Consider the following 24270-nt stretch of genomic DNA (forward strand, 5'->3'; position numbering starts at 1 on the left):
TAGGGGTCTAAAAATAGCTCCGCTTTCAAAGGCATGTATGTTGTGAGTGACAATTCAGAGAACCAATCGGAGATCCACTACAGCCTCGAACTCCTCCCACTATGCGATTTTAGCCCCGCCTTTCTGAATCACCAGCAAAGTTGTCGTCCCTTTTTTCCTTATATGGTTACGCACGAAGTTGATTGACAGAAAAACACGCCCCCTCGATTCGCGGGCATCCGCAGACGCTACGCTGGCTCCACACACTGACTGACACAGTAACCTGTGCGCTACTGTGCTCCTGCTGCTCCCCTTCCAGAAACATTGTGAGGAAAGAAAACAAACCTGCATGGATGGATCCTTTACTTATAAACACATTTTAGTATCCATAGTGAACTGAAACGTTTCGGATTGCGTGATTGATCTGAATGTTTCAGTCGCTCGCGCTGAAGCGAACGCGGATTCCTCGCGCAGAGAATCAAAGTCTCTCAAACGCACCGTTTAGCTGCACAAACATGGATGTTCTGGCCAATTACAGTATTTTTCAAGAACTTCAACTTGTTCATGACACTGGCTACTTCTCCGCGATGCCGTCTCTGGAGGAAAACTGGCAGCAGGTGAATTGCTTTTATCTCTGTTTTTGCAATTTATCTAACTTTTTTTTTCCTTGGCTTGTCAGTGCGCTCCTGCGTGTGCGCGCAACTTATAAAGACGCGACAAACAATATTTATTGCAACTCTGCATACTATTGCATATGCATTTAAAAATACCATGTGGTAGAAACGTGTTGATGTTTTAATGCCATACCGCATACTTCTTGCGACCAAGTGCAATGTAGCTAAACATGCTGGGAAATTAAAGATCTGAATAATACAAACAGAGGCTCTTTGAATAATAGATCTACATCTGTCCTATCAGTGTTTTTTCAGTCCCATCGGCATTGCACAGACTCTCGAATCTGCTGCATTATATATAAATGCACGCGCGTGATTGACTCATGATGTGTCTGGCAGTTAAACGTGCATGACAGAAGTATACAGTGCGTACATCTATGCAACTGTTTAGAGTCTTGTGTATAATTAACTCATTTTCATGTAAATGCCACTTTTTCCCATCCACAAGGATGGAGCCATGCGGCGCGTGGACAAAGCACACTGACATCCACATGGACGCTGGTTTATGCACCGGTGTGCGTCCATAACGATTTGAGATTTATGAAATCCATTTGGAGAGCAGAATTGGTTTGCACCGTGCACATGTGAGTAATGACTGTGGTGCGTCGCGGGCGCATGCTTTGCGCAGAGTTGAGCTCTCCGCAGTGCTGAAGGGGCAACGCGTGGTCCATCCATTGATGCCGGTGCATTGCCTTCTCAACGTGCATTGATTTTTAGATTGCTCGGCCATTTTTATTAACCTATGGGTTGTGATTGCACTGCCATGCAATTTTCTCAATATGAGAAGTGAAAGCATGTGCATGCAGTGGTGGCTGTTTTGGCACCATGGTTTGTTGGCTGGATTATTTGGTCATTATTCCTCTAACCTTGAGTTTTGATAGGTGGCCATGCAGTATTGATCATTTTGAAAATGGATATATGCAAGAGTGTCTAAATGTAATGCGCTAATTCATATGCACATGCATAATAATAATAATAATTAAAATGTGTACTTTTAAAAATCCACTTATCAGGACCATTAAGGCGAAATGTGAAGAAGCTAAAGGTTATTAAAACTGCTGAATGGTAACCATTTACAAAAAGTAACATGTGCACTTAAAAATTATTTAAATTTATAATCTAGAAGAAAGTTCACAGATATGACTGCAATGTGTAGTGGTATAGTCGAAAGTGTGTGTGTGTGTGTGTGTGTGTGTGTGTGTGTGTAGGAGCTTGAAAGCCAGTGTTTGGCTTTGCTATTGACTTTCAATGGTTTGTATGAATAAGAAATGCTCAAAGACTGACATTTGACCTCAATAGAGCTCCTGTGCCCTTGGTGCTCTATAGTGCTAAGTGATCCTAAAGGCCAGACTTCTTCCTCCAGAGCAGCGAATATTGCTCACAAACCGTGTAATCTCTAGTAAGTGGAAAGAAATAGGCCAGAACAGTAGAGACCTTCTTCCAAGCTTTGATAGGCCTACAAGACTTCTTATTCTCTAGACGCTGCAGCTTTTCACCTCAGGTTAAGCTTCTGGTTGTCTTTAGAACTGACTGAATGCGGATGGTGCTGATGTGTGAGTAGAAACATCCTGACTTTAGCTAAGCGAAATGTCAGTCATCATATTGACACGTTGCATTTGAAGACCTCAGAGGCCATTTCAGGTCATAAATATGATATTACTAGAAAAATCCAATTCAGTTTTTTTTATGCGCAGCTCAAGTATCCAGCTATGTCAAGTGAGAAGCTATTGAAAAGTGTTGAGGAGGGATTGTGTAGTCGCAAGATTCAATATAGAACAAAAGTTTCTTGCCCGAAGCCACTCCATCAACCATCACATGCCCTATAGCCATGACAGAGGATATCCAAAAAAATCTCACCTTGAAGAGACTGTCAGTGTGACTCACCTACTCCTGTGGAGAAGGGTAACTGCAATATTGGAACAGAGAATAGAATGGCGTCTGTTCCCATCGAAACCGAATGACCATTCTAGAACTCATGGGATACAGTGGCACATCAGACTATTCTGGAGTGCTTTTGTCTCGTAACATCTATTTTGGGACTTAGGGGAACTTGAAATGTCTTTTGTTCTCATTGCTTTCATTTCAACTGTCTGATATTTTTAGATTTGGTATTGAAATCTTGCTTGCAGCTGCAATAACATGTGGTGCATGCGGGACAAGAAAAAGAATGCCTTTTATGAGATGTTTCCCACTGTTTAACCATAATAATAAGTATTAGAAGTGGATGATATGACCAGAATCTCGTAAAACAATAACATACTAAATAACATAAAAATGAAAAGCAGCAAGATTGCTAGTGTGATATTGCTTTTATACAGCAGTTCAGTGAATAAGAATTTAATAATGTTACATTTTAGACTCAATATTGACAATGTTTTACATTTACATTTATGCATTTAGCAGACGCTTTTATCCAAAGCGACTTACATTGCATTCAAGTTACAGTTTTTACATTTTATCAGCTCTTGCTTTCCCTGGGAATCGAACCCATGATCTTGGCGTTGCTAGCGCCATGCTCTACTATTTGAGCTACAGGAAAGTTTTATTTTTTGTCAGACAAAAATAGTTTAAAACAAAGCTACTGCAGAACAGTTGCAACACACAGTAGTGACGTTACTGAATTACTCAGTGTTTTTGAACAAATCAGTTGAGTGAATGATTCATTGACTCCCTCATAAAGACAAACGCTTTTTTCACTCCTGAACGAATCAAGAGTTTTTGAGCAAGTTGTTCGAGTGAATGATTCATTGACTCACTCATAAAGACAATCACTGTTTGTGTTTTTAAAAGAATCAATTGAACGAATGCCTCAATGACTCACTCATACAGTCGCTTGTCACCATCTACTGGTGAATCAATGTAACCTGCAGAAATAGTCACTGAAAATGTTCAATACTAAAACAAAAACTGACTATTAAAGCAAATACAGGTATTTGTATTTATTTCATTTGTTTAAATAAATTTTCTGTGCAAACTTCTATTTTTGCAAAGTCCAGTAAATGAAATACTTTATTTGAAAACTGACTGATGCAAATCAAAAGATAAGATCATTCATAACATGATAATTCTGACATCAGTGCAGGAACCCTTACTCAAACAGTACACTCAAAACAGTGAGTTTGAATTGCTCTGTTATGTCCCGTTCTGTATTTTCTTAATCACATAATGTTAAATAGTCCTGCCCACTATTAGTACACCATTGCACATTACCCAGCTCTAATAAGTAGCATTGCTTTATGAGATTGAGGAAAAATGTTAATGGATGTAGATATCAAAAATAGTACTTTTCCACAGCATGAGGTTTCAGTCATTTAATGGCGCTAGTTAATGGTGCTTCCCAGCTGTTCTTACACGATTTGTCATATGGCAAGCAATGAACTACTAATAAGCATTAGAAGTCTGACTGACAAGCGCAAAAGGAAAATTACACTTATAGTTCTTTGAAAGGTCTTTACTACATTTAATTTGTGTTAATACTATAATCACAGAGAGGATGTTTGACCCCTTCATTTTAAGAGGCTCTTGTATCTCCACGTCAGATTGTAATCAGGATGTGGTTAAGAAAATGTTTTTGTAGTTTTGGATCTTTGCGCGCTCTGATCCACCACAGACGTTTTTTTCTCTTGCAGCCTCAGGCCAGGGCACACTGTGTAACTGATACTGTAATGACTCTCCAAAGAGCCTAATGCACTGTGCTACGGCAGCACATTGTGTGTTTCACAGTGTCAACTACTTACAGGAACGCTTCTCTAAAGTCATTACGTTGCTTTCTTGACTAAATGCCCCAAGGAAAAGTTGGGAGAAAAGTCTACGAATAAACCAACCCTGTTTAACCCATACCTCCCAAAATTATTTTTCGAAGTTGTAAATAACGAGTATTGTAGTTTGTTTTACAAAAGATATTTAGTCGTATTCAATATAGACTATATTCAATATTCGATTTCAGTTTTTCTACGTTGATAATTGTTCATTTGTTTCTTTGTGATTATTATTAATTTTTTTAATTTTTTTGTAAAATTTACTAACAATTTCATAGTGAAAATTGCTTCTATTGTATTTTCTCAGTTTAGCCAAACTTTGATGCAAAGCCAAAGAAAACGACCAAAAAAAAAACCAAGTAACTTTTTTTTGCTCTGCCAACAAAAATTGTTAGATACAAAGCCACTGCAGAACCATTGCAATACACAGTATAGTGGCATTACTGAATCAGTCTGTGTTTTTTGAATGAATCGGTTGAGTAAATGATTCAGTGCCTCATACATGAAGTTGTAAATAATTGGAGTAGCTTTTACAAGAAATTAATTCTATTTCAGTTATTCTATGTCAAAATCTTGATGTTTAATGCGGTGTGTTACTTGCTGTTTCTTTGTAAAATTTACTAGCAATTTCTGAGTGAAAAATGTTTCTGCACCTAATTAATTTTTTTTCACTGTAGGCAAACCTCGATGCAAAACGACCAAAAACATGCCAGGTTTCTCATTCCCCCTCTGAAATCTATCCTATGTCACAGCCTCATGTCCCAAACTGCAGACCGGCTCCTGTAGTTGCATGCTTATGAGGATTGACAGGAGGCATTGAGCAAAAGTGCCAAGCATGCATATTCCGTGCTGCAGTCTCTGCCACTGAAACCCTGGCTGCCGAGAATCCGGAAAGAAAAAGAAACCGTATTTCCATATACTTCCCCATTCTTGGTTGCATCGAAACTGAGTTTTGCACGCCACAAAACTGTCTTCAACCCAACTCAATCGGGCCAGTCCAGGCAGTGGCCGTAAGCTCTCACATATCCGCCGCCTCGTTTAGGCCCATGGATCCGAGCGGATTCCCATTACCGTAGGCGATGACTGCTGAAATGTGTGTTATGTAATTCTCTCAGCGCCACAGCTGCCTTCTTACAGCGTGCAAGTCGGCCCGCCGGAGAGAGCCAAACCCAGCCACATCACCGTGAAATCTTAAAGAGGTTTCCGGATCACACGGCTCCATGGGCCACGTGTTCATGCTGGGAGTCAGACCATATGGATCATTTAGTAAAATACACAGAGTTCTTCCTCTTAAGAATAATTTATGGACTAGTTGTTTAGTGCATGTGGCTCGCTTGGAGAAGAAAATGAGACTGGCTGTCCTCTGGCTGACTTGTTTTCAATACTAAAATGTTATACAAAAGAGACTTTTTTGTGAGCATCCACAACCGCCTAATGTTATTGAGACACCATTAGCCAGCGCTTATTCCGAACCAATATGCATCCGTAAATGGGTCCAATCGCACCCTTTAGAGATTCCATTCACACTTTTCGCTTGATTGCACAGCCCTGAGATTGAGTCCTCTACATTATCAGATGCGCTGGCTCATATTAACTACATCACAGTCCTCATTTATCATCGAAACCAGCGACAGATTTTTGGATAACACGCCGTGTAATGGAGCTGAAATGATCTGGTTGCTTGAGATAACATCAGTGCACTGATCCCATTGCTACTGACAAGCATCAGTAATTGAAAATGACAAAGCGATAGCGCTTTCCATCGCATGAGTCAATTCTGGGAGTTATTGCAATATAGTTGTCATGCAGAGAGCATGGCTACTGCTTTAAGACAGTCGACTCGAGCGAGAAATGGGCCCGACATGGGAACCTTATAAGAGGTGAAGCATCTTTAAATATGCAGAGATATCATTATTGCCTCGGCCGAGATGTCTCGCTGTACCTTCTGACAGGTTCACTTCTGCGGGTGGATTTCAGGTGTAAAAGACAGAGCCTGTTTCATCAGTAGTCTTGACTCCCGCGAAGCAGACATATGGCGCTTTCTCAAGATTACTTAAGAATGTGGTTGCATTCCGCTCTTGCATGACATGCTCGTCATCGTCTGATAATTCAGTGTTTGTGCAGCACCCGTCTTAAATAATATTCGGTAGGCAGTTTTGCAAGCTTGTGACACAAATTTTGTTTTTAACCCTAGAATGCACGACCTAAAAAAAAACCTACAGGAATGCGTAAAGGGTGTCAACGTGACCTGTATTGGATTCAGTGGTTTTCATCAAAGTAAATGCATCCTGTTTTTTTTTTTATTCTTGTCAGAGTAATGAAACAATTTAAGAATTTGATTATGCACAAATGTTTTGAAATGTGTTCACTTCCTGTGTAAATAAACAGGATTAATTGTAATTTAGTATTATTTAAAATTGTCGGCTACATTTATTTGATCCAAGATACAGTAACAGTAAAATTGTGATATATTTTTACAAATTAAATTAACTGTTGTCTATATTAATAAATTGTAAAAAAAAAAAAAATTAAAAATCTATTAATTCCTGTGATGGTAATGCTAAATTTTCTGCTGCAATTGAGTGTCACATGATCCTTCAGAAATCATTCTAATATGCTGATTTGGTGAAACATTAAGAAATATTTCTTATTGATAAAAACATGGAAACCATGACACATATTATTTTTCAAAAGAACAGTATTTAATTGAATTAGTAGTCTTTAATGTCAGTTTTGATCAATTTTATGCACCTTTGCTGAATAAAAGTGTTAATTTAAAAAAAGGGTGAGAATTTGAAGGGTGCTATGCATATGTATATATTTTATTTGCCAGAAACCACACCTTAATCAGGTGAGTTTGATCTCTGTTTATCCATTCTATGATTAATTGATGGCTCTATAAAGGACAGGTATAGTGTTGCGCAGTTGAATTGGGCTGGATTCACACTCCCACTGCATCATGACCAGTAACCCATAGGCCATGGCTCCCCCATCCGCGGTGACATTTTTGTCAGAGAATCTAACATTTTTTCCCCGTCCTTTGCATCACAAACTCGCATGCACTTGCATTATGTTGTCGCATATGACTCTTATCTTAACAATGACAACAGTCTTCCCACTGCCGAGCTCAAGTGCAACTGTCAGGGTCACCCTGTAACAATACTCAAGCTGACCCCTAGCAATCCAATTAGACTCCTGCACTACAGCAGTGAGTAGGCAACCCACTCTAGGCGTTGAGATCATTAATCTGACTGGGGCCAGATGATTGCCCATGATGGCTGCCACATTGAAGGGTGATGAAAAGGTTAGCGTCTGATGAAAGAGGAGACGGGAGATGGTGCACTCATTTGTCGAAGGCCTCTGGAGTAAGTGTCAGCACCCAGAGCTGCGGAGCGGGAGGAAAGGAGTGAAGTGGAGCATCTTTATGTATGAGTCCCGAATCTAGCTCAGACTGGAGACACAGCGCTGGCACTCAAGGCTTTGATTAACAGGCCGAGTAGAACTGAGTGCTTTTTTCACTCTCGCACACAGCTTGACAGCGATTTTTCCCTCATTTAAGATAGAATGTAAAACTTTTACAAGGCGGAGCAGGGCAGGGAATGATTGGACCGGCAATAACGTGCATAAGAAATGCAAATAGTCTCACCTTCATGTGGAAAATTTCAGGAAGATTGGTATTTTCAAGTCAACGTGGAATCCAAATTAACGCTACTTACTTTAATATACACTACCGTTCAAAAGTTTGGGGTCAGAATACTTCAGAAAGGATTTGTTAAATTCATCAAAAGTGACAGTAAAGACTGTCTTTAGAAAGACTTTTCTATTTCAAATAATTGCTGTTCTTTAAAACTTTGTTCATCAAAAAATCCTAAAAAATGCATCGCTGTTTCCACAAAAGCATTAAGCAGCACAGCTGTTTTCAACACCGATAGCAATCAGAATTGTTTCTTGAGCAGCATTTCAGCATATTAGAATGATTTCTGAAGGATCATGTGACACTGAAGACTGGAGTAATGATGCTGAAAATTCAGCTTTATCATCACAGGAATAAATTACATGTTAAAATATATATATATATATATATATATATACATAGAATTTTTTTTTTTAATAATATTTCACAATATTACTGTTTTTACTGTATTTTTTGAACAAATAAATGAAGCCTTGGTAAGATACTTCTTTCAGAAACATTATTGAGCACAATTTATCAGTGCAAGATGTTCCATAGTGTTTATTAGGGGTCTTAAACTAGGAACTTGGAATATTTGACACATAATGGCTTGTGAACCCTTGAATTATGAAAAGTATCTCTCAGATTTCATAGAGATTATAGGGGCTTTCACGCCAGCAGGGTAGTTTAAAAATGCCGGGTAGCCGGTGTTTCGCGTGCGTTTGGCCAGTCAGCGTACACTTACGTCACTGATAGTTCCTATAGAACTGTTTTAGACCCTGCTCTGACGTAGGAGCTAATTTAGTTCCTCCAAATGGAGTTCCTAGAACTAAAACCGTTCCTAGTTCCTACGGTGCGAACGCGCCAAAAAGTGGGTAGTTCCACAATTAGTTGGGGTACTATGAAAAGGTTTGTGCGGTGCAAAAGGCCCTATTGTGACCGCTCTTGCTCTGTGCCACCTGGAACGGTCCCTCGTTTTTAATCACATTGTTTGCCATTGACAGCAGGATTATTAAAGAAACACGTTGCTAAGGAACAACGTTTTGTTACAGCTATCGCACTTGTTTGTTTTGGCGTCGTTCTCCTCATCGTTCACTGTATGCATGGAATCTCACAGCCAGCGTCTCCTGCGATACCTCCAGAGAAAGTCTTCCAACAGACCTTGAGAGATACAATGAAGGACAATGTTCTCTCAGTAAACATCCCATCGCTTTTCTTCTCTTTTTTCATCTGAAGCCATCAATCACCGCCGGCAACGATTCAGCCTCAAAATGGGTCATGAAACTTAAAGCGACAAGAGGCGTTGTTTATCAAGGTTTATGCAAGCTTCAATCAATCACTCCATCTATTGCTGCACAGAAAGACGAGTTGGACGCTGTTTTACAGTGGAGTGAAAGTCATCTTTTTTTGTTTCACATGGATTGATTTTGAATCAGTTATGCACAAAAGCATGCATTGCTCGATTCTTACAATAATGAGACCTTTGCATATTTAACATGAACGCTTTTGCAAAAGCACATATGAAAGACCATCATGTAGTATGCATGCACCATGCAAGCGTGCATTTGTGCATGCATTTGAGTGTCAGATGAGGGATTTCTCCACGAAACATCGCTGAGCTCAGCACTTCTACTGCCTCAGTGTCTGTGGCGCGTGTGTGTGTGCGTATGTGACTTACTCAGCCGTGGCATATATGCAAAGCCAGCTGTATTTCCATATGCTCCAAGTTACCGTTGTCTGAGTTCCACATGACCTGGCCTGGCTCCAGTACTGGCCTGCATTGTAACACCTGGATACAGCAATACCCAGTCTCACCACCACCCCATCCCTTATGCTGAAGCAGGCAAACGCATTCTTTCTTTCTGACTGCTTTGCAGTTGCTGCTCACTGGAGGAAGTGAAAGGAAGGCTGGCAAAGCACTGTCCAAATTTGGATGGGCATCAGTCAAGCTGAATTGGTTCATGTCAAGATTGCACAACACTGGCAGCGTGTTTTGTATCTTAATTATACGCCCACAAAAAAAGAAACTTGAAAAAGATTGAATGAGGCATTGGTTATTAATATTTAAAGCTAAGCAAATCATTGATGTTTGTAAGCCTGTTTGTTGTCTGCTAGTGGAAAATCATGAGTTTGATCATGTAGAAAAGGGATTTTCAAGTTGTATTTATGGATTGTTTTGAAAGTCTTTTAATAGAATATAACAATCAATCCTGATTATCTCAAGTCAACAGAAAACGAAAAATTAATAAAATAATATAATATTTATTTAAAGTTACTTAATGTAATTTTGGCAGCTTTAAAAATACATTTAGATTTTTTTTCTCCTTTTTTTTTGCTATTTTGTTCTAATTTTTTGATATATAAAAATATAGCTTCGTTTTTATTTATGCTGCCTACATTTTCTAAAATGAGATTTTTTTCAGACTGCTTTGGATCCATATTAATGCACTTTACAACTAAATAAGGACATTTCCAAAATTAAAGTTAGAGTCAGTTACATTTAATTAATCTATCAAATATATATGTGTGTATAATCTTTTTTTATTTTCATTCTTCTTAACAAAAGAAACAGAGAGCATTGGTTCTCCCAATTTTTCTTTAAAAGAGCCTGTACAGACTCACCAGTTCTTGTGGCATAAGGAGGTTTGTCTTTGTTTTAGCATGGGAGAGCTATTTGGGTCGGAAGTTATTTTGGGATGCATTGCTAGAAATACCTGTGGGAGTGAGTAATGGTTGAAATGAGACCATCTTTAAGTTAGTTTGTGTGTACACATTTACATATGTTCAGCCATGTGAATTCGAAATCAACAACGTTGTTGTCGTTATTCTTTCATTTATTTTTGTGTGTGAAGATACAGATGTCTTTAAAAGCATTAAAGATTCCAAATATACAGTATCTATTTCTCCAGCTCTCTTTAAAAGGCTTCATGCTCTGGGCTTTTTGGTATTTAATCATCTGCTTCTAATTAATCCAATTATGAGTCATTTGAATCACAGCACATGTGGAGCCGCAAACTCAAGCAGGTGTGAAAAGATCGTCCTCCCCATCTCAAATCCCAAGGTTTCGCTTTCACTCTTGGCTCGGACTCTCATATTCATTCCTTGGAGGTTGAAACATTACCCACGTGCATCGAGAACAATAGGCTAGCATTGCCATCCGAAAGCGTGACTCACCGTCCTCCATTAGCAGGCATGTTAATCACATACCGGAACAGAGAAGGGTCAGCATGAGTAAACTGGTCCAAGAGTGGGAGTCTCGAGATGTCTGGACTCCATCTTGCATCTTCAGTCCACTCTAAAGACAATGCAAAAGTTGGCTGTAAATTATTTGCAATAACTCAAAATGGCCACAGTAAGTAGGCTATAGCAGCTCTGCCTTAATGGACTGAACTCAATGAACTCGCCGCGGAAGGGAAGGCGGGGGCTGTCGCGCTTCCCTGAGATGGAGGGAGTATGAAAACGGCAGCTCTGCACTTCCTTGAGGTGCGTCCGCTTGCAGTTGGTTCAGCGGATTTGTTCATTTTCATACCGGTGCGGGTGTGTGTCGATGGTATTAGGGGATGAGTTTAACTACAGCAACACTTCCACCCTTTAGGCAGTATGTGATGGATCAAAATACTGTTATACTGAGGAGAAAGGAATTTGTTTGCATTTGTGGCAAGGTGTGTGTGAAGATGCTCTCATTGAAGCATTGAAAACAGAAACGTTTTACTGTCAAGGATGTCTGTAGATTTTGGAATTGATAGATTCTGTTAATAAACCAAAGTGAAAATCTCAAATTGCCCAAAATGTGGCCAATTTCACTAGAAATTATTATCAGGATCATGCAACAGATCCAGTGTGTCTGCAAAACACCTTTCAAAGTTCAGGGGCCATAAAAATGTTAAATAGCATTTAAAAAGTCTTAAATGTTGTTTGTTGATGTCTTTTAGGTTAATGTAAAAGCTTTTAGCTAAAGCTTCCCTCAGAGTTGCCTTAAACAATTTTTTTTTTTTTTTTTTGGAATATTACTGTTTTCTATTTTGATATATTTTAAAATGTAATTTATTCCTGTGATGCAAAGCTGAATTTTCAGCATCGTTACTCCAGTCTTCAGTGTCACATGATCCTTCAGGAAACACTCTGTTATGCTGATTTGATGCTCAAGAAAAATTTCTTATGATTATCAATGTTGAAAACAATAGTAGAAACTGTGAAACTTGTTTTTTCCCCCCATGATTCTTCAATTAACAAATAAACAAGGTTTTATAACGTTTATACTTTTTTACTGTCACTTTTGATCAATTTAATGCATATTTGCTCTATAAAACTATTAGCTCCTTTAAAAAATCAAATAAAATATTACTGACTCCAAACATGGTACTGTACCTTTGCAGCAGTGACTACTAGAAATAATTATTTTGTGTCATCCAAACCTACCAAATATTTTAAAGGTGTGTTAACTTCATTTAACTGCTCGATATGGAATAATTTAGAATTAAACTCTTAAAATGTTTCATGTTTGATTCTTAAACATGCAGATACCCTGGTATTAGGAATATGTTTAGATTCCACATTGCCAGAGACTATTATTAGAAAATGGGCATTATGTTCACACATGACACATACACAGGAAAATGCTGCTGATTTGAATGTAAAATCAGCTTTTATTTAAGCTGAGACTTCTCTGTTCACCTCCTCCAATATCATAACCCACACAGACCGAGCAGCCTTCGGTTTTAGAAATAACGATCGTTTCTTGCTACTAGAGTTACTGAGCAAACCGCCAAAGAATTTTGTGCAATCACCACAGTACAAGCCAAATATCCCTCGCCTTTTGGTCAGAAACTGGCCAAAACTAAAAGCCGCATCGGATGCATCAGAGCAGCGCTGGGAATCTCCCCACACCAGGCCTGTTGCACTGTGTCGAATGTGCGCTGCATAACAACACAATGGCTCGCTGTAGAGGGATGTTCACTGCCAGCTTACCCAACTCGAGCCCTTTGATCCTGCCCTTTGTAATGCAAATCAAAAGGAGGAGAGAGTAGGACACCAGGGAGAATCTTCATGATGGTACCATGGTTCATACTGATAGAGGGGGTGCAGTTGTCAATTTCTCACTCAAAATTTGGGCTACACAGTTAATCTGGATGCGTTTGAGAGTGTACTGACTCATGCAGGTAAGATATGGAGCCGGTATCTCTGGTGTCTTGATGAGTTTGAACAATCCCTTTATTTATTGTAATGGGCGTTTTACTTTTATGGTACAGCGGAAGAAAGGATAGGATCAGAAAATGGCTAGTGGTTGACCAATAAGGGTTTTTAATGGCTGATGCTAATGTTTAATGAGCAGGGTGGCCAGAAGCCATACAATGCTGAAAAAACAACTTAATGATGACAAATCAGACTCAAAATCACCCAAATCAAATACTTCTTTTTAAACAATATTTACTGTACATTGGGAAAAGAATGATGAACTATTTTCAATGACAAAGAGCAAATTACACATTGAATTAGTATTTTCTATATTTTAATCTTTGTTTTCATTACAACTACGAAAAATCATTTTTATTGTGTTAAAAGCATGAAAAGGATTTTTAAAATAATTTTTTCTAAGAACTTTATTTTTTTTGTATTTTGTCAGTTTATATAAAAAATAAAATGGTTGTTCATTTATTTATTTATTTATTAATTATTTTTTAGATGATCCTTGTGATCCTTTTTTCTAGTTTATATTGTAATTTCATCCAATGAACCAATCAGTATATTTTCAAAAATCAATTAATAAAATGTTAACCCTAAATTACATTTTTTGTATTATTGATTATTAAGGCCGATAACTGGAATTAATTTAGGCCGTATAGACATTAAAACTTCATTAAAACATTAAAAAAGTACATTTCATTTATTGATCTCATCAATTGAATTAAAATACAATTTTATTTCTTGAAATTATAACATCATTTGGTTTTCCGTAATACTTTTTCTGTAACACGATCATTAATGGAACCTTTAATGAATCTGAATCATTATTCACAATTCCTAATAATTGCTGCCATGCAACATGTAAGAGCACTGCGCTATATCTGCCGTCTCCGATTTAGGAGAATTGGGTGGGAATGTGTTGTTTACATTGTTAAAGCTGACTTGTGATCATAGATCCGCACATCAAGTTTTCTGAAAAACATTTCCTTTTAGCTCATTAAGCAACGTTGCCTAGTTTTTTCACCCATTATCCTTATTTTACTCCATGCTTTAATGCTTTTGTCTTTGTGGCTCTCATTATGAGGATTAGGCCCGCTGCCTCGTGCCACAACAGGTCGTCCCATCCTCAGGGCAGACAGCCGCCCCTTTTATGGTAACAAGCTGTTAACCCTCAGTTAAAATGAGCAACACCCCCTTCGCTCCCCTGCTATCAATGGATTCACGCTGAGACTTAATGCTCTATGAGTGCTTTAATGAAAATTGGTGGATCTTGATAAGATTAGTTTGCATTGCCAGACTGCAGTCCGTAAGGCAAGCCATAAACACATAAACAACCAAATCCTGTTAAAGCTAGATAGTGGATCCCGTACGGCGCTTTGGCATTGTCGCTCGGATTATCTCTAGCACCCCGTCCTTTATTTTCCTTCAAGAAGCATCGCTGCACGGTTCAAGCATTCGAATCAATGGAAAATATATTGGATTGACTTTTCGAGGCACCACCGCTAATGTTTCTTCTTTTGTAAATCCTGATTTAGCCCTCGCACAATTTTTTGTGGATTAATACGACGTGCTGATAGCAAAGCGCCTAGTCCCTTTTAGCTTCCACTCAAATCGTTGCGAGGGAAAATGTCAACACTAATTCATATTCAAATGAACTCCCTCTGACAATTAGAGTGACAAAGGCCTTGACGCATGCAACGAGCGCGCAGAGAACACTGGCGAGGTGCGAGGTTGCGGAGCGCACAAAGCGCTATTGCACGCCTGACATAGTTTTGCTGATGAAGCGTCTGACTGGGGCTCTGTACCCATCCAGTGACCTCTAACCCGGGGTTTTTAACACGCCACTATATTGGCACTGTGACTGTATTGTGCTGAACTGCCTGAAACAATGCAAAGACTTGGTACCAGAAGTCAGCTGAGCTTGCAGTCGGTTATCAACAGCTCACTGCACATAAATGACTCTCAGCTGGTTCTTAGTAGTGAATCAGAAACATACAGCGTGACCAGTGCAATCTTATTCATGAATGAGTGATTCTGATGAGCGATTCTTTAATATTTAGTGAATCAAAAACATGCAGGGTGACCAATGTAGTCTCATTCATGAACAAGTTATTCTTCTGAGCCAGTTCTTTTTAGTGAATCAGAAACGTACAACACAAGTGTATTCTGATTCTTGGACGAACCAAATTGATCAGAACAGTTCATGAATCAACATCTGATTCATTTACTGAACTGCAGGTTCTCATTTTGTTCATTATATTGAAATTCATTTTTGCATTATTACTGACTGATTGTCTATATTGTTTTTATTGTTTTTTGTTTTTTTATAATTACTCTCTCTCTCTCTTTATTTATAATTTATATATGACAATAATAGTATTATATTATTACAAAAGTATTTATATTGTTTTAACAAATTAATTTATATATTTCTAAATGTATTTTTTTTATTTTATTATATAAATGTATGTGTGTGAATATGAATAGATATTTTATTTCTACATTTATATTTAGTATTTATATATATATATATATATATATATATATATATCAATTATTATATTAAATATTAAATTATATATAATAAAATACTATATTTTTTATAATTTGTATTTATATAGGGTGAACAGGGTGCAAAACAAAATGCTAAAATTGCTGGTTTAGTTTGCAATAGTCACATTATTGGCAAGAAACTACGGTCAGTGCACATTCTTAGCAAGCGCGTTCTTCCTCCAACAGTAAAACTAGCTTCAAATGGTCTAGTGCTGATTGATCCACACACATCAGAGAGCTGGTTTATTGCTAATTACATTGCCTTTCCCCCATAAGTGCGAGCATAAGATTAGCGCTACAGCTCAGGAGGGACAGGAACACTTGGAGTGCTTCATTTGCCTCCGGCTTGTAAAAATATGCCAGGGCCTCTGTGCGAAAGTGTGATTTCTTAATTGGCGTTATGTCATATCTGCTATATTGCCGCTGCCTGGTTTATCAGACCTGAAATGCATGCTACTCCGTACCTTTAGCACCTTTAAATGAGCTGCGGCAAGCATTTCCGCTAAAACTTGGGCCGAAGATATTCTGTTTGCAACGGTACCTAGATAAGCACAGGCATAATTAAGTCATTATCCTCTTCTGCCGTTATATGCGACAGCACCGAATGCCGTGTTTGGAATCGGACAGGTCCATATATCAACAAGGAGATGCCAAACGTCCTCTGAGGAAACATTTACATCTTTAGTGGAGGCCATTGTTTTGTCCCTCACTGCACACGCTCCTATTAATGCTTATGTCAACAGGGCTCTTCAGGATCCATTTCACGAGTGCCAGCTTTGCCTTTATGGTTACTTAAAGGTGTCAGGAAGCATTAGCCTACATTCAGCAAACGGCCACGCTCAGATAATGTGAGCATTCGTACACTTAGATCAATGTCATTCCTTTGAAAAAGTCAGCAGGGATGCTACTCTGGAGTCTGGGTAAAAATTTAATACGTTTTGTGTAGTTAATTTTAGGTTTACGAAGTCAAGCAAGACCAGAAACATATTTAAGTACACACATACAGACGCTTGGCTAAAACAGTGGCCAGTCCGGCATAGCATGCATTTTTGCGTTACTGTTGCGGTAACAAACTTTAATACTCAAAGCAGTTCTTAAGTAGTTATATATAAATTTCTCTTTGATTTAAATCATATTACTTAGGTAGCTGGTAACAAATATCTCTACAGTCTAGCTACCTGTAACTAACTTCCTTAGTGATATTCGAAAAAGTGAGTTTATAATATTTTATATATTTATAATATAAGAGTATAATATTTTTAATATATTTTAATTATATATAATTTATATATATATATATATATATATATATATATATATATATATATATATATATATATATATATATATATATATATAAAATAAAAAATTGAGCATTCTACCTCAAAAATTATATAATTACAATAAAAATTACATAGTATATAAAAATGATATAATAAAATATTTTTAATTTATTTCAAAATATCCCTACTCTAACATAACATGTTATATAGAGAGAGTATTCTAAATAATAATAATAATAATTTAGTATTATTAATAATAATAATTTATTAATAATAATAATCTGCATTTTAATACAATTATTTATAGCATTTTTTCTCAGAAAAATATTTATAAATAAAATGAATAAAAAGGTTACACTTTATTTCGATAGTCCACTTTAGACATTCTACTAACTATAAGTAACTTTGTAACTACATGTCAACTAATTCTCATTAAGTTTCAGCTACATGTCTACTAACTCTCAGTAGGGTAGGTTTAGGGTTAGTAGAATAAGTTGACATATATTTGCAAAGTGTCTCATAGTCAGTATGTTGTATGTTGTGGACCCATCAAAATAAAGTGTTAGAAGATATTAAGCAGAGAGTCAACTTATACTCTAATGACTCATAGTTGACATGTAGTTGCAAAGATACTTACTGTTAGAAGAATATCTAAAGTGTACTGTCGAAATAGTTACCAATAAAAATATTGCAAAAACATATATATTTAAATATTTAAAAAAAAAAAAAAATATATATATATATATATATATATATATATATATATATATATATATATATATATATTTAGTATTATTAAATTGAACAACAATTATTAAATTAATTAGTTTAATTACATTTTAATACAGTTATTTATAAACGGCATTCTTGCTCAGAAAAATATTTATAATCTATATATATGATATATAAAATTTGTATTAATTATATATAATAATTATATTATTATACTGATGGAAAAAGTGTGTATGTTTCTATCGATCAATCTATCCATACGTCGAATGCTAAATCAATATAAAACATCTGCCAAAATTCATAAATGTAAATTATGTAAAACGTAAAATATTATTTGTTTGTTTTAGGCCTTAATCTCTTCATGTTGTGTTCTGTTTAATATTCAAATGTTTAGTAACTTGGTCATGTAAATGCTTCTAACGCACTATAAAGTCTTCTTAGCAGCTTTGAACCTGAAGTCAGGTCTGGCTCTCGCATTTCTTGAGTTCTGTACGCCTGAGACTATGTGCGAATGTGTGTGTCGGCAAGCTTCCTGCAGACGAGATGTAGGTTATTTTTAGGTGCCGCCTGGCGAGGCTGTAAATGGGAGGCAGGGCGAGTTGTGAGGGCCACTGTTGATGAGATCACGCACAGCCCCATCATTCCCCCCGTCCTATCGATCGGCCGCGGCCTGAAGGGGGATTGTGTCTCAGGGTGCCGCCAGCTGGCCAGTCCCTTCCTGAATCAAAGCACTGGCAGGTGGTCATTTGTGGTCCCCCTCTCCCTTTAGCCCAAGTCTTACATTACAGATCAATGACTGATCAGAGAACAGGCTGGATGAGTTTCACTTCTAAGCCCATCCGTCAGGAGGGTGTCATTGGAGTAAGTGGATAGCTGGAGTCGGTGTGTATATCTAACAGGGCCTGGTCTTTTAAAAAGCCTTTGGAAGGGTTTCTTTGTTGTGTCCAATGGCTAATCAGCTTGCATGTGGAATATCAGACAGTTGGTATGATCAGAATGCCAACAAATACCTATTTGCGCTACTCATTTAGGAACTTGCAGAGAGCTATCATGTTCCTAATACATAAATATATATAATAGTCAAGTCAAGTCAAACTTTATTAAAATCCCTTACGGGCAATTTAGATGCAGCAAGAATCAGAACCACAGCAGACCCATACAATGCATTCCAAAACAGATTCCTTAAAGACCGTTTAACAGCTGAATTGCATATAGGGAACAAACGAGTATTTGTATCGGTTACTTTTCATCTTTGGTAGTCTATAACGGGAACTTGAAGGGAGCATTAAAAACTCTGGTTACAGAAAATGGTCACTGTCCAGGAGGACAGATTGGGCCCGACTCAAAAACATTTCTATTAAACAAACTTCTTTGTTCTTTGCTTATAATCTTCCCACTAAGAGTAACTATTCTATTTAATGCATTTTTATGTTTCACACTGAGATTTCCAAACCAGCAGCTAATAGAAAAGGACAGCACCGGCTCAATATAAGACTTATAGAACAATTCAATGATCTTAATTTTCTTAAACAGTGTAGACGCAGCTGTCCCTTTTTACATAATACCTCTGTGTTCACATCAAAACACAATCTGTTATCAGTAGTGGTGCCCAGGTACTTGTAACTGTCCACACATTCTACCTTCTCGCCCCTAATAAGGGTAGCCTGGGAAGAATGTGGTTTTGTTCTAAAGTCGATAATCATATCTTTTGTCTTGGACACATTCAATTGCAAACAGGCATCATTACACCATTTCATAAAGTCATCAACCACTGGACCATGACGCGTTTCGTTATTTTCATCAGCAAACTTTAAGAAAAATCTATTGCCATGTTTACTCGCACAATCATTTGTATATACAATATACAATAAAGGAGACAAAACACAGCCTTGAGGAGTTCCTGTAGATGTTATCAAGGGAGATGAAAAACTACCATTAACTCTCACTCTTTGAGTTCTGTCCGTTAGAAAATCTAAAATCCAGCCCACCAAATTAAAATCAAGACCAAAATCAGTAATTAACTTCTCTACTAAAATATGAGGTTGTAAAGAACTAAAAGCAGATGAAAAATCCACAAACAAAAGCTTGACATGTGTTTTGCTCCCTTCCAAGTGCTTTAATATCAGATTTAATAAAGTCGCTGTTGCATCTTCGACACCTTGCTGTGTTCTATAAGCAAATTGAAGGGGGTCCAAAAGATTTTTAGTTTTAGCCAGCAACTCTTCTTTTACCAATTTCAAACTCAAAAAAATAAATAAATAAATAATAAAAAAAATAAAATTAAAAAAAATACACAAACTACAGATCAAAAGTCTGAAATAATTAAGATTTTTAAAAGAAGTCTCCAAGGCTGCATTTATTTGATCGCAAATACAGTAAAAACTGCAATATTGTGAAATATTATTACAATTTAAAATAACTGTTTTCTGTTTTAATATATTTTGAAATTTAAGTTATTCCTGTGATGGCAAAGCTGAATTTTCAGCATCATTACTCCAGGATGCTGATTAGCTGCTCAAGAAACAATAATCATGTCTTATCCATGTTGAAAACAATTTTTGCTGCTTAATATTTTGGTGGAAACCATGAAACTACCATTCAAAACAATACTTTTATTCAGCATAGATGTATTCAATTTCAAAAGTGAAAGTAAAGACATGTATAATGTTACAAATGATTTCTATTTCAAATAAATGTTTTTCTTTTAAACTTTCTATTAATTAAATAATCCTGAAAAAACTATAAAAGTTACCTCAAAAATATGAAGTGTTTTAACATTGATAGTAATAATTAATGTTTCTTGAGCAGCAAATCAGCATATCTGAATGATTTCTGAAGGATCATGTCACACTGAAGACTGGAATAATTATGATGAAAATTCAGCTTTGTCATCACATGAATAAATTGCATTTTAATAATTAGATTTAATAATCATAAAATATATCCAAATAGAGAAGTTATTTTAAATTGTATTAATATTTCACAGTATTACTGTTTTTACTGTATTTGTGAGCAAATAAATGCAGCCCTGGTGAGCATGAGTCACTTGTTTAGTTCCTAAATGAATCATTGAATGAATCGTAAATGACTCAACTCACTTATAAACAGTCATGTAACCACCCACTGGAGAAAGCTATTTTCACAAAAAATGGGTTAAAAATACAAAATAACTATATTAATTTCAAAAATAATGAATGGAATATGCACTTTGCATTCAATACTGTATCCTGTAAAAAAAAAAAAAGTCATGCAATGTACTTGACTAATTTTTAAACTCATTTCATCAGACTGACAAAAAAAAAAAAGGTAAATAAAAAAATTGTGTGATTTTTCACACAAGTCATGTGAAAGTGTAGCATTCTACAGTCTAAAACATGTATTATGCATGTTGTCTTACTATTTTTTTTTTTTAAATTTTATTCCATTCTATGTCTCTTTTAACCCCTCACGCTCTGTTCTGGTCATTTTAACTTTAAAATTTTCTTTTCTCTAAAATGCTAGTTAATGTTAATGCATCAGACTAAAATTTATTGATTTTATTTTATTTATTTATTTATTTTCATTTTTACAATTAGTGTTCCCGGTCAAAAATGATCGCCCCCCAAAAATGTCTCATGCATTTCTATTTCTGCTGTTATCACCAAATATTGGATTCAACATTTTTATCAATTTGTTTTCTTTGAATTCTTTGAATTTTTCCAAAAAGTTAACAACAAAAGGATAGAATCCAAGATTTGGTGGTGATAAAGCATATCATTTTTAAAAGACCAAATTAGGTAAAGGATGTTCAGCACAGCACAAGAGTTAATGCATCTAAGTGCAGATGCTTTTGAAAGGAGGCCGATATGGAAACATCACGTGTCCCTAGCAGCAAACGATTCTTCCATTCGCGAAATTGAAAATGCAGGTTCCAGCCGCAGAGAAAGATTATTTTTCCACAAGCACTTTTGACAAATGTTCTAGGACAGCGATCAACAACCTGTCCTGACAAATAACCCCCGTTCCCATGTTTTTGCCTCTCTGCCGCCAACGGCCTTTAGCTGGGGACAGCTGATGCTAAATCATCTCCCAAAAATTAATAGAGCATTTCTCTGTCAACTCGCTTAACAGCTGTTTGCATTTGGTCTGGATGTCGGTGCTGCTTCTCTTCCACGGGCTCCTCATTCATTTTTATAACCAGCTTGTTTTATTAGCTTTGTCTGCTGGAGGGAGGCAGTGCTTCGTTGTTAATTGGCGCGCCGCATGACGGTATTCCCGCTGAGCGTCATGGTGCGAGGGGAAGATTGTACGAGGGTATCTCCGACTCCTTTCTCAAATCAGATTACCCTATATTAAACTTAATATTGTGCGAGCGATAGCCGGTCTTATATTGCGCTCACCCATTGCTCCGTTTATGCCAGATTTACGGCGGTATTGCGATGGGTTCGATGGCTGGAGGCCGTACTGAGATGCAAGAGGAAGTGACATGTTGTCACAGGTGCACAGATGCAGAAAAGATAATTGCGCAGCGGGTTCGACTACAGAAGACAGACGTGTCAACATCGCTGCCATAACAACCAATTGGGAGCCAGGTTCGTCACTTTACAGATGATAGATCGCGCCAAACCGCGGCGAGGAACAGGTCACAAATCGACAACGATGGACAGGCTTCCAAAAAAAGGACACCTAAGTGACTGACAGTGAAGGGCCTTGCATTTCTCGCTCTCATATTCTCAGCTGCGCTCGCTGCGGGGCACGTCACAGATGACTCACTTTATCAGTTCAAACCTCACTATGTTTGACAGTCACTTCTTCTACGATGTGGTGGAAGATGCCGGCAGGGGGTCTTCACTTGCTTGGTTTCTGCACCCAGTGACATTAGATACTGGTAGATACGTACACGCAACTGAAGTTTATTATGATTTATTTATTTGTGTACTATTTGTATATCATATCCAAACTGCACTCTTAACTCTTTCCCCGCCAGCATTTTTGAAAAAAGTTGGAAGCCATCACCAGAATTTTTGATCATTTTCACTAAAATTTCATGGCCCACAGAATATTTTGTTGTTTGAATATCTGAACAATACATCAACAATAAAGAACAGAGTCTCTACTTTTCAACAAAGAAAAAAAATCTGTTTTATTCTAGCTTCAAGCATTCTTTTTTATCAACACTTGAATGTTGGTGAGTTTAATTTAAAAAAGCAACATTTTGAGCAAAATCACATTTTTATCAAATACTACATCTGGTTCATTTACAGTACGATGATCAAAGCAAAGATGCAGTAGATCGCTTCCATCAGCACCAACAAAGCTTGCACAGTCCTTTACCACTTCCTGAATCGACATTTCACTCAATAACATTAGGGAATTTTCATTTATATGCTGTTTATTGTTGATCGCATGTTTATATATGCTTACATAAAAGATCACTCTTTTCCGCGTCTTCCACGCTTGTGTTTTTGATCAGCACACTCTGGACTCATTCAGGAGATGTGTAATAGCACCCCCGAATGTATAACAATGAAAACGCAGAAACCCGGAAAATTCCTTGTTTGGTGGGGAAAGAGTTAAAAATGTAGGTTCCAGGAGGTTTTTGTTTGTTTGTTTTTGCACCAATGCTATAGAAGAACCATTTTGAGTTGTCAAAAAAAAAAACTTTCAGAGAACCAGTTTTTCTTATTGTAAAAATAAAAAAACATTTTAATATTCTGAAGAACAATTTTAGATTCTATATAGTAGGGAAATAAAGGGTTCTTTTAGATTTTTAAAGTGTTCTTCACACCAAGAAAAAGCAGTTCTTTTAAGAACTGTTCACTGAAAGGTTCTTTGGAGAAACTAAATTGGTTATTTTATGGCATCACTGTGAAACCCCCCCTTTGGAATCTTTATTTTAAGAGTTTAAAGTGGACATAATGCAGGGTTGCCAGGTTTTCACAACAAAACCCGCCCAGTTGCTACTCAAAACTAGACCAATGGCGTTTCGAGGGGGGTCCCCCATTAAAAATCGGAGGTAAAATACATGTTTTTTGGCGAGGTTCCCCTGGTAAAATTCACATTCCAGGGGCTAAATTTCATGTTATTGGGATCGCTTCAACCCGTGGACATGAAAAACAACCTGCGGCAACAGTGTTAAAGTAGCCCAATTCCAAGGGAAAGCTGGGGGGTGGGGGTGATTTCAGAAACCCTGAAGGAGAAAATACTCCATCATACGTCCAAATCATTTTTTGAGACTTTGGTTATGTTTAGCATGAGAATCCAACTCTTTAGCAGTGTAAAAAGTCACAATGCATGAAATGGCAAGACCTCATCTAAAGAACATTGTAGGTTTCCAAAAACACCTTTCAGTGATCAGTTCTTAAAATAATCATTTTTCTTAGCGCCAAGAACATTTTAGTAATCTAAAGAGCCTTTTTCTAATAGAAAGAACCTTTTGTGCAGTGGAAATGTTC

At 37.0% G+C, this 24270-nt stretch overlaps 1 protein-coding gene across 1 annotated transcript in view; it reads left to right on the forward strand.

Annotated features, from left to right (window-relative positions):
- The first annotated feature begins 214 nt into the window (after positions 1 to 214).
- The window catches only part of klf7a (Kruppel like factor 7a), a 44501-nt gene continuing 20445 nt past the window's right edge, over positions 215 to 24270 (forward strand). The window contains exon 1 of the mRNA XM_058779183.1: positions 215 to 596. Coding sequence (XP_058635166.1) covers positions 408 to 596 — 189 coding nt within the window. The 5' untranslated portion in view covers positions 215 to 407. The remainder of the gene's footprint in view (positions 597 to 24270) is intronic.

The sequence above is a fragment of the Onychostoma macrolepis genome, chromosome 01 (assembly GCF_012432095.1).
Source record: "Onychostoma macrolepis isolate SWU-2019 chromosome 01, ASM1243209v1, whole genome shotgun sequence".
In the NCBI taxonomy this organism is placed as follows: domain Eukaryota; kingdom Metazoa; phylum Chordata; class Actinopteri; order Cypriniformes; family Cyprinidae; genus Onychostoma; species Onychostoma macrolepis.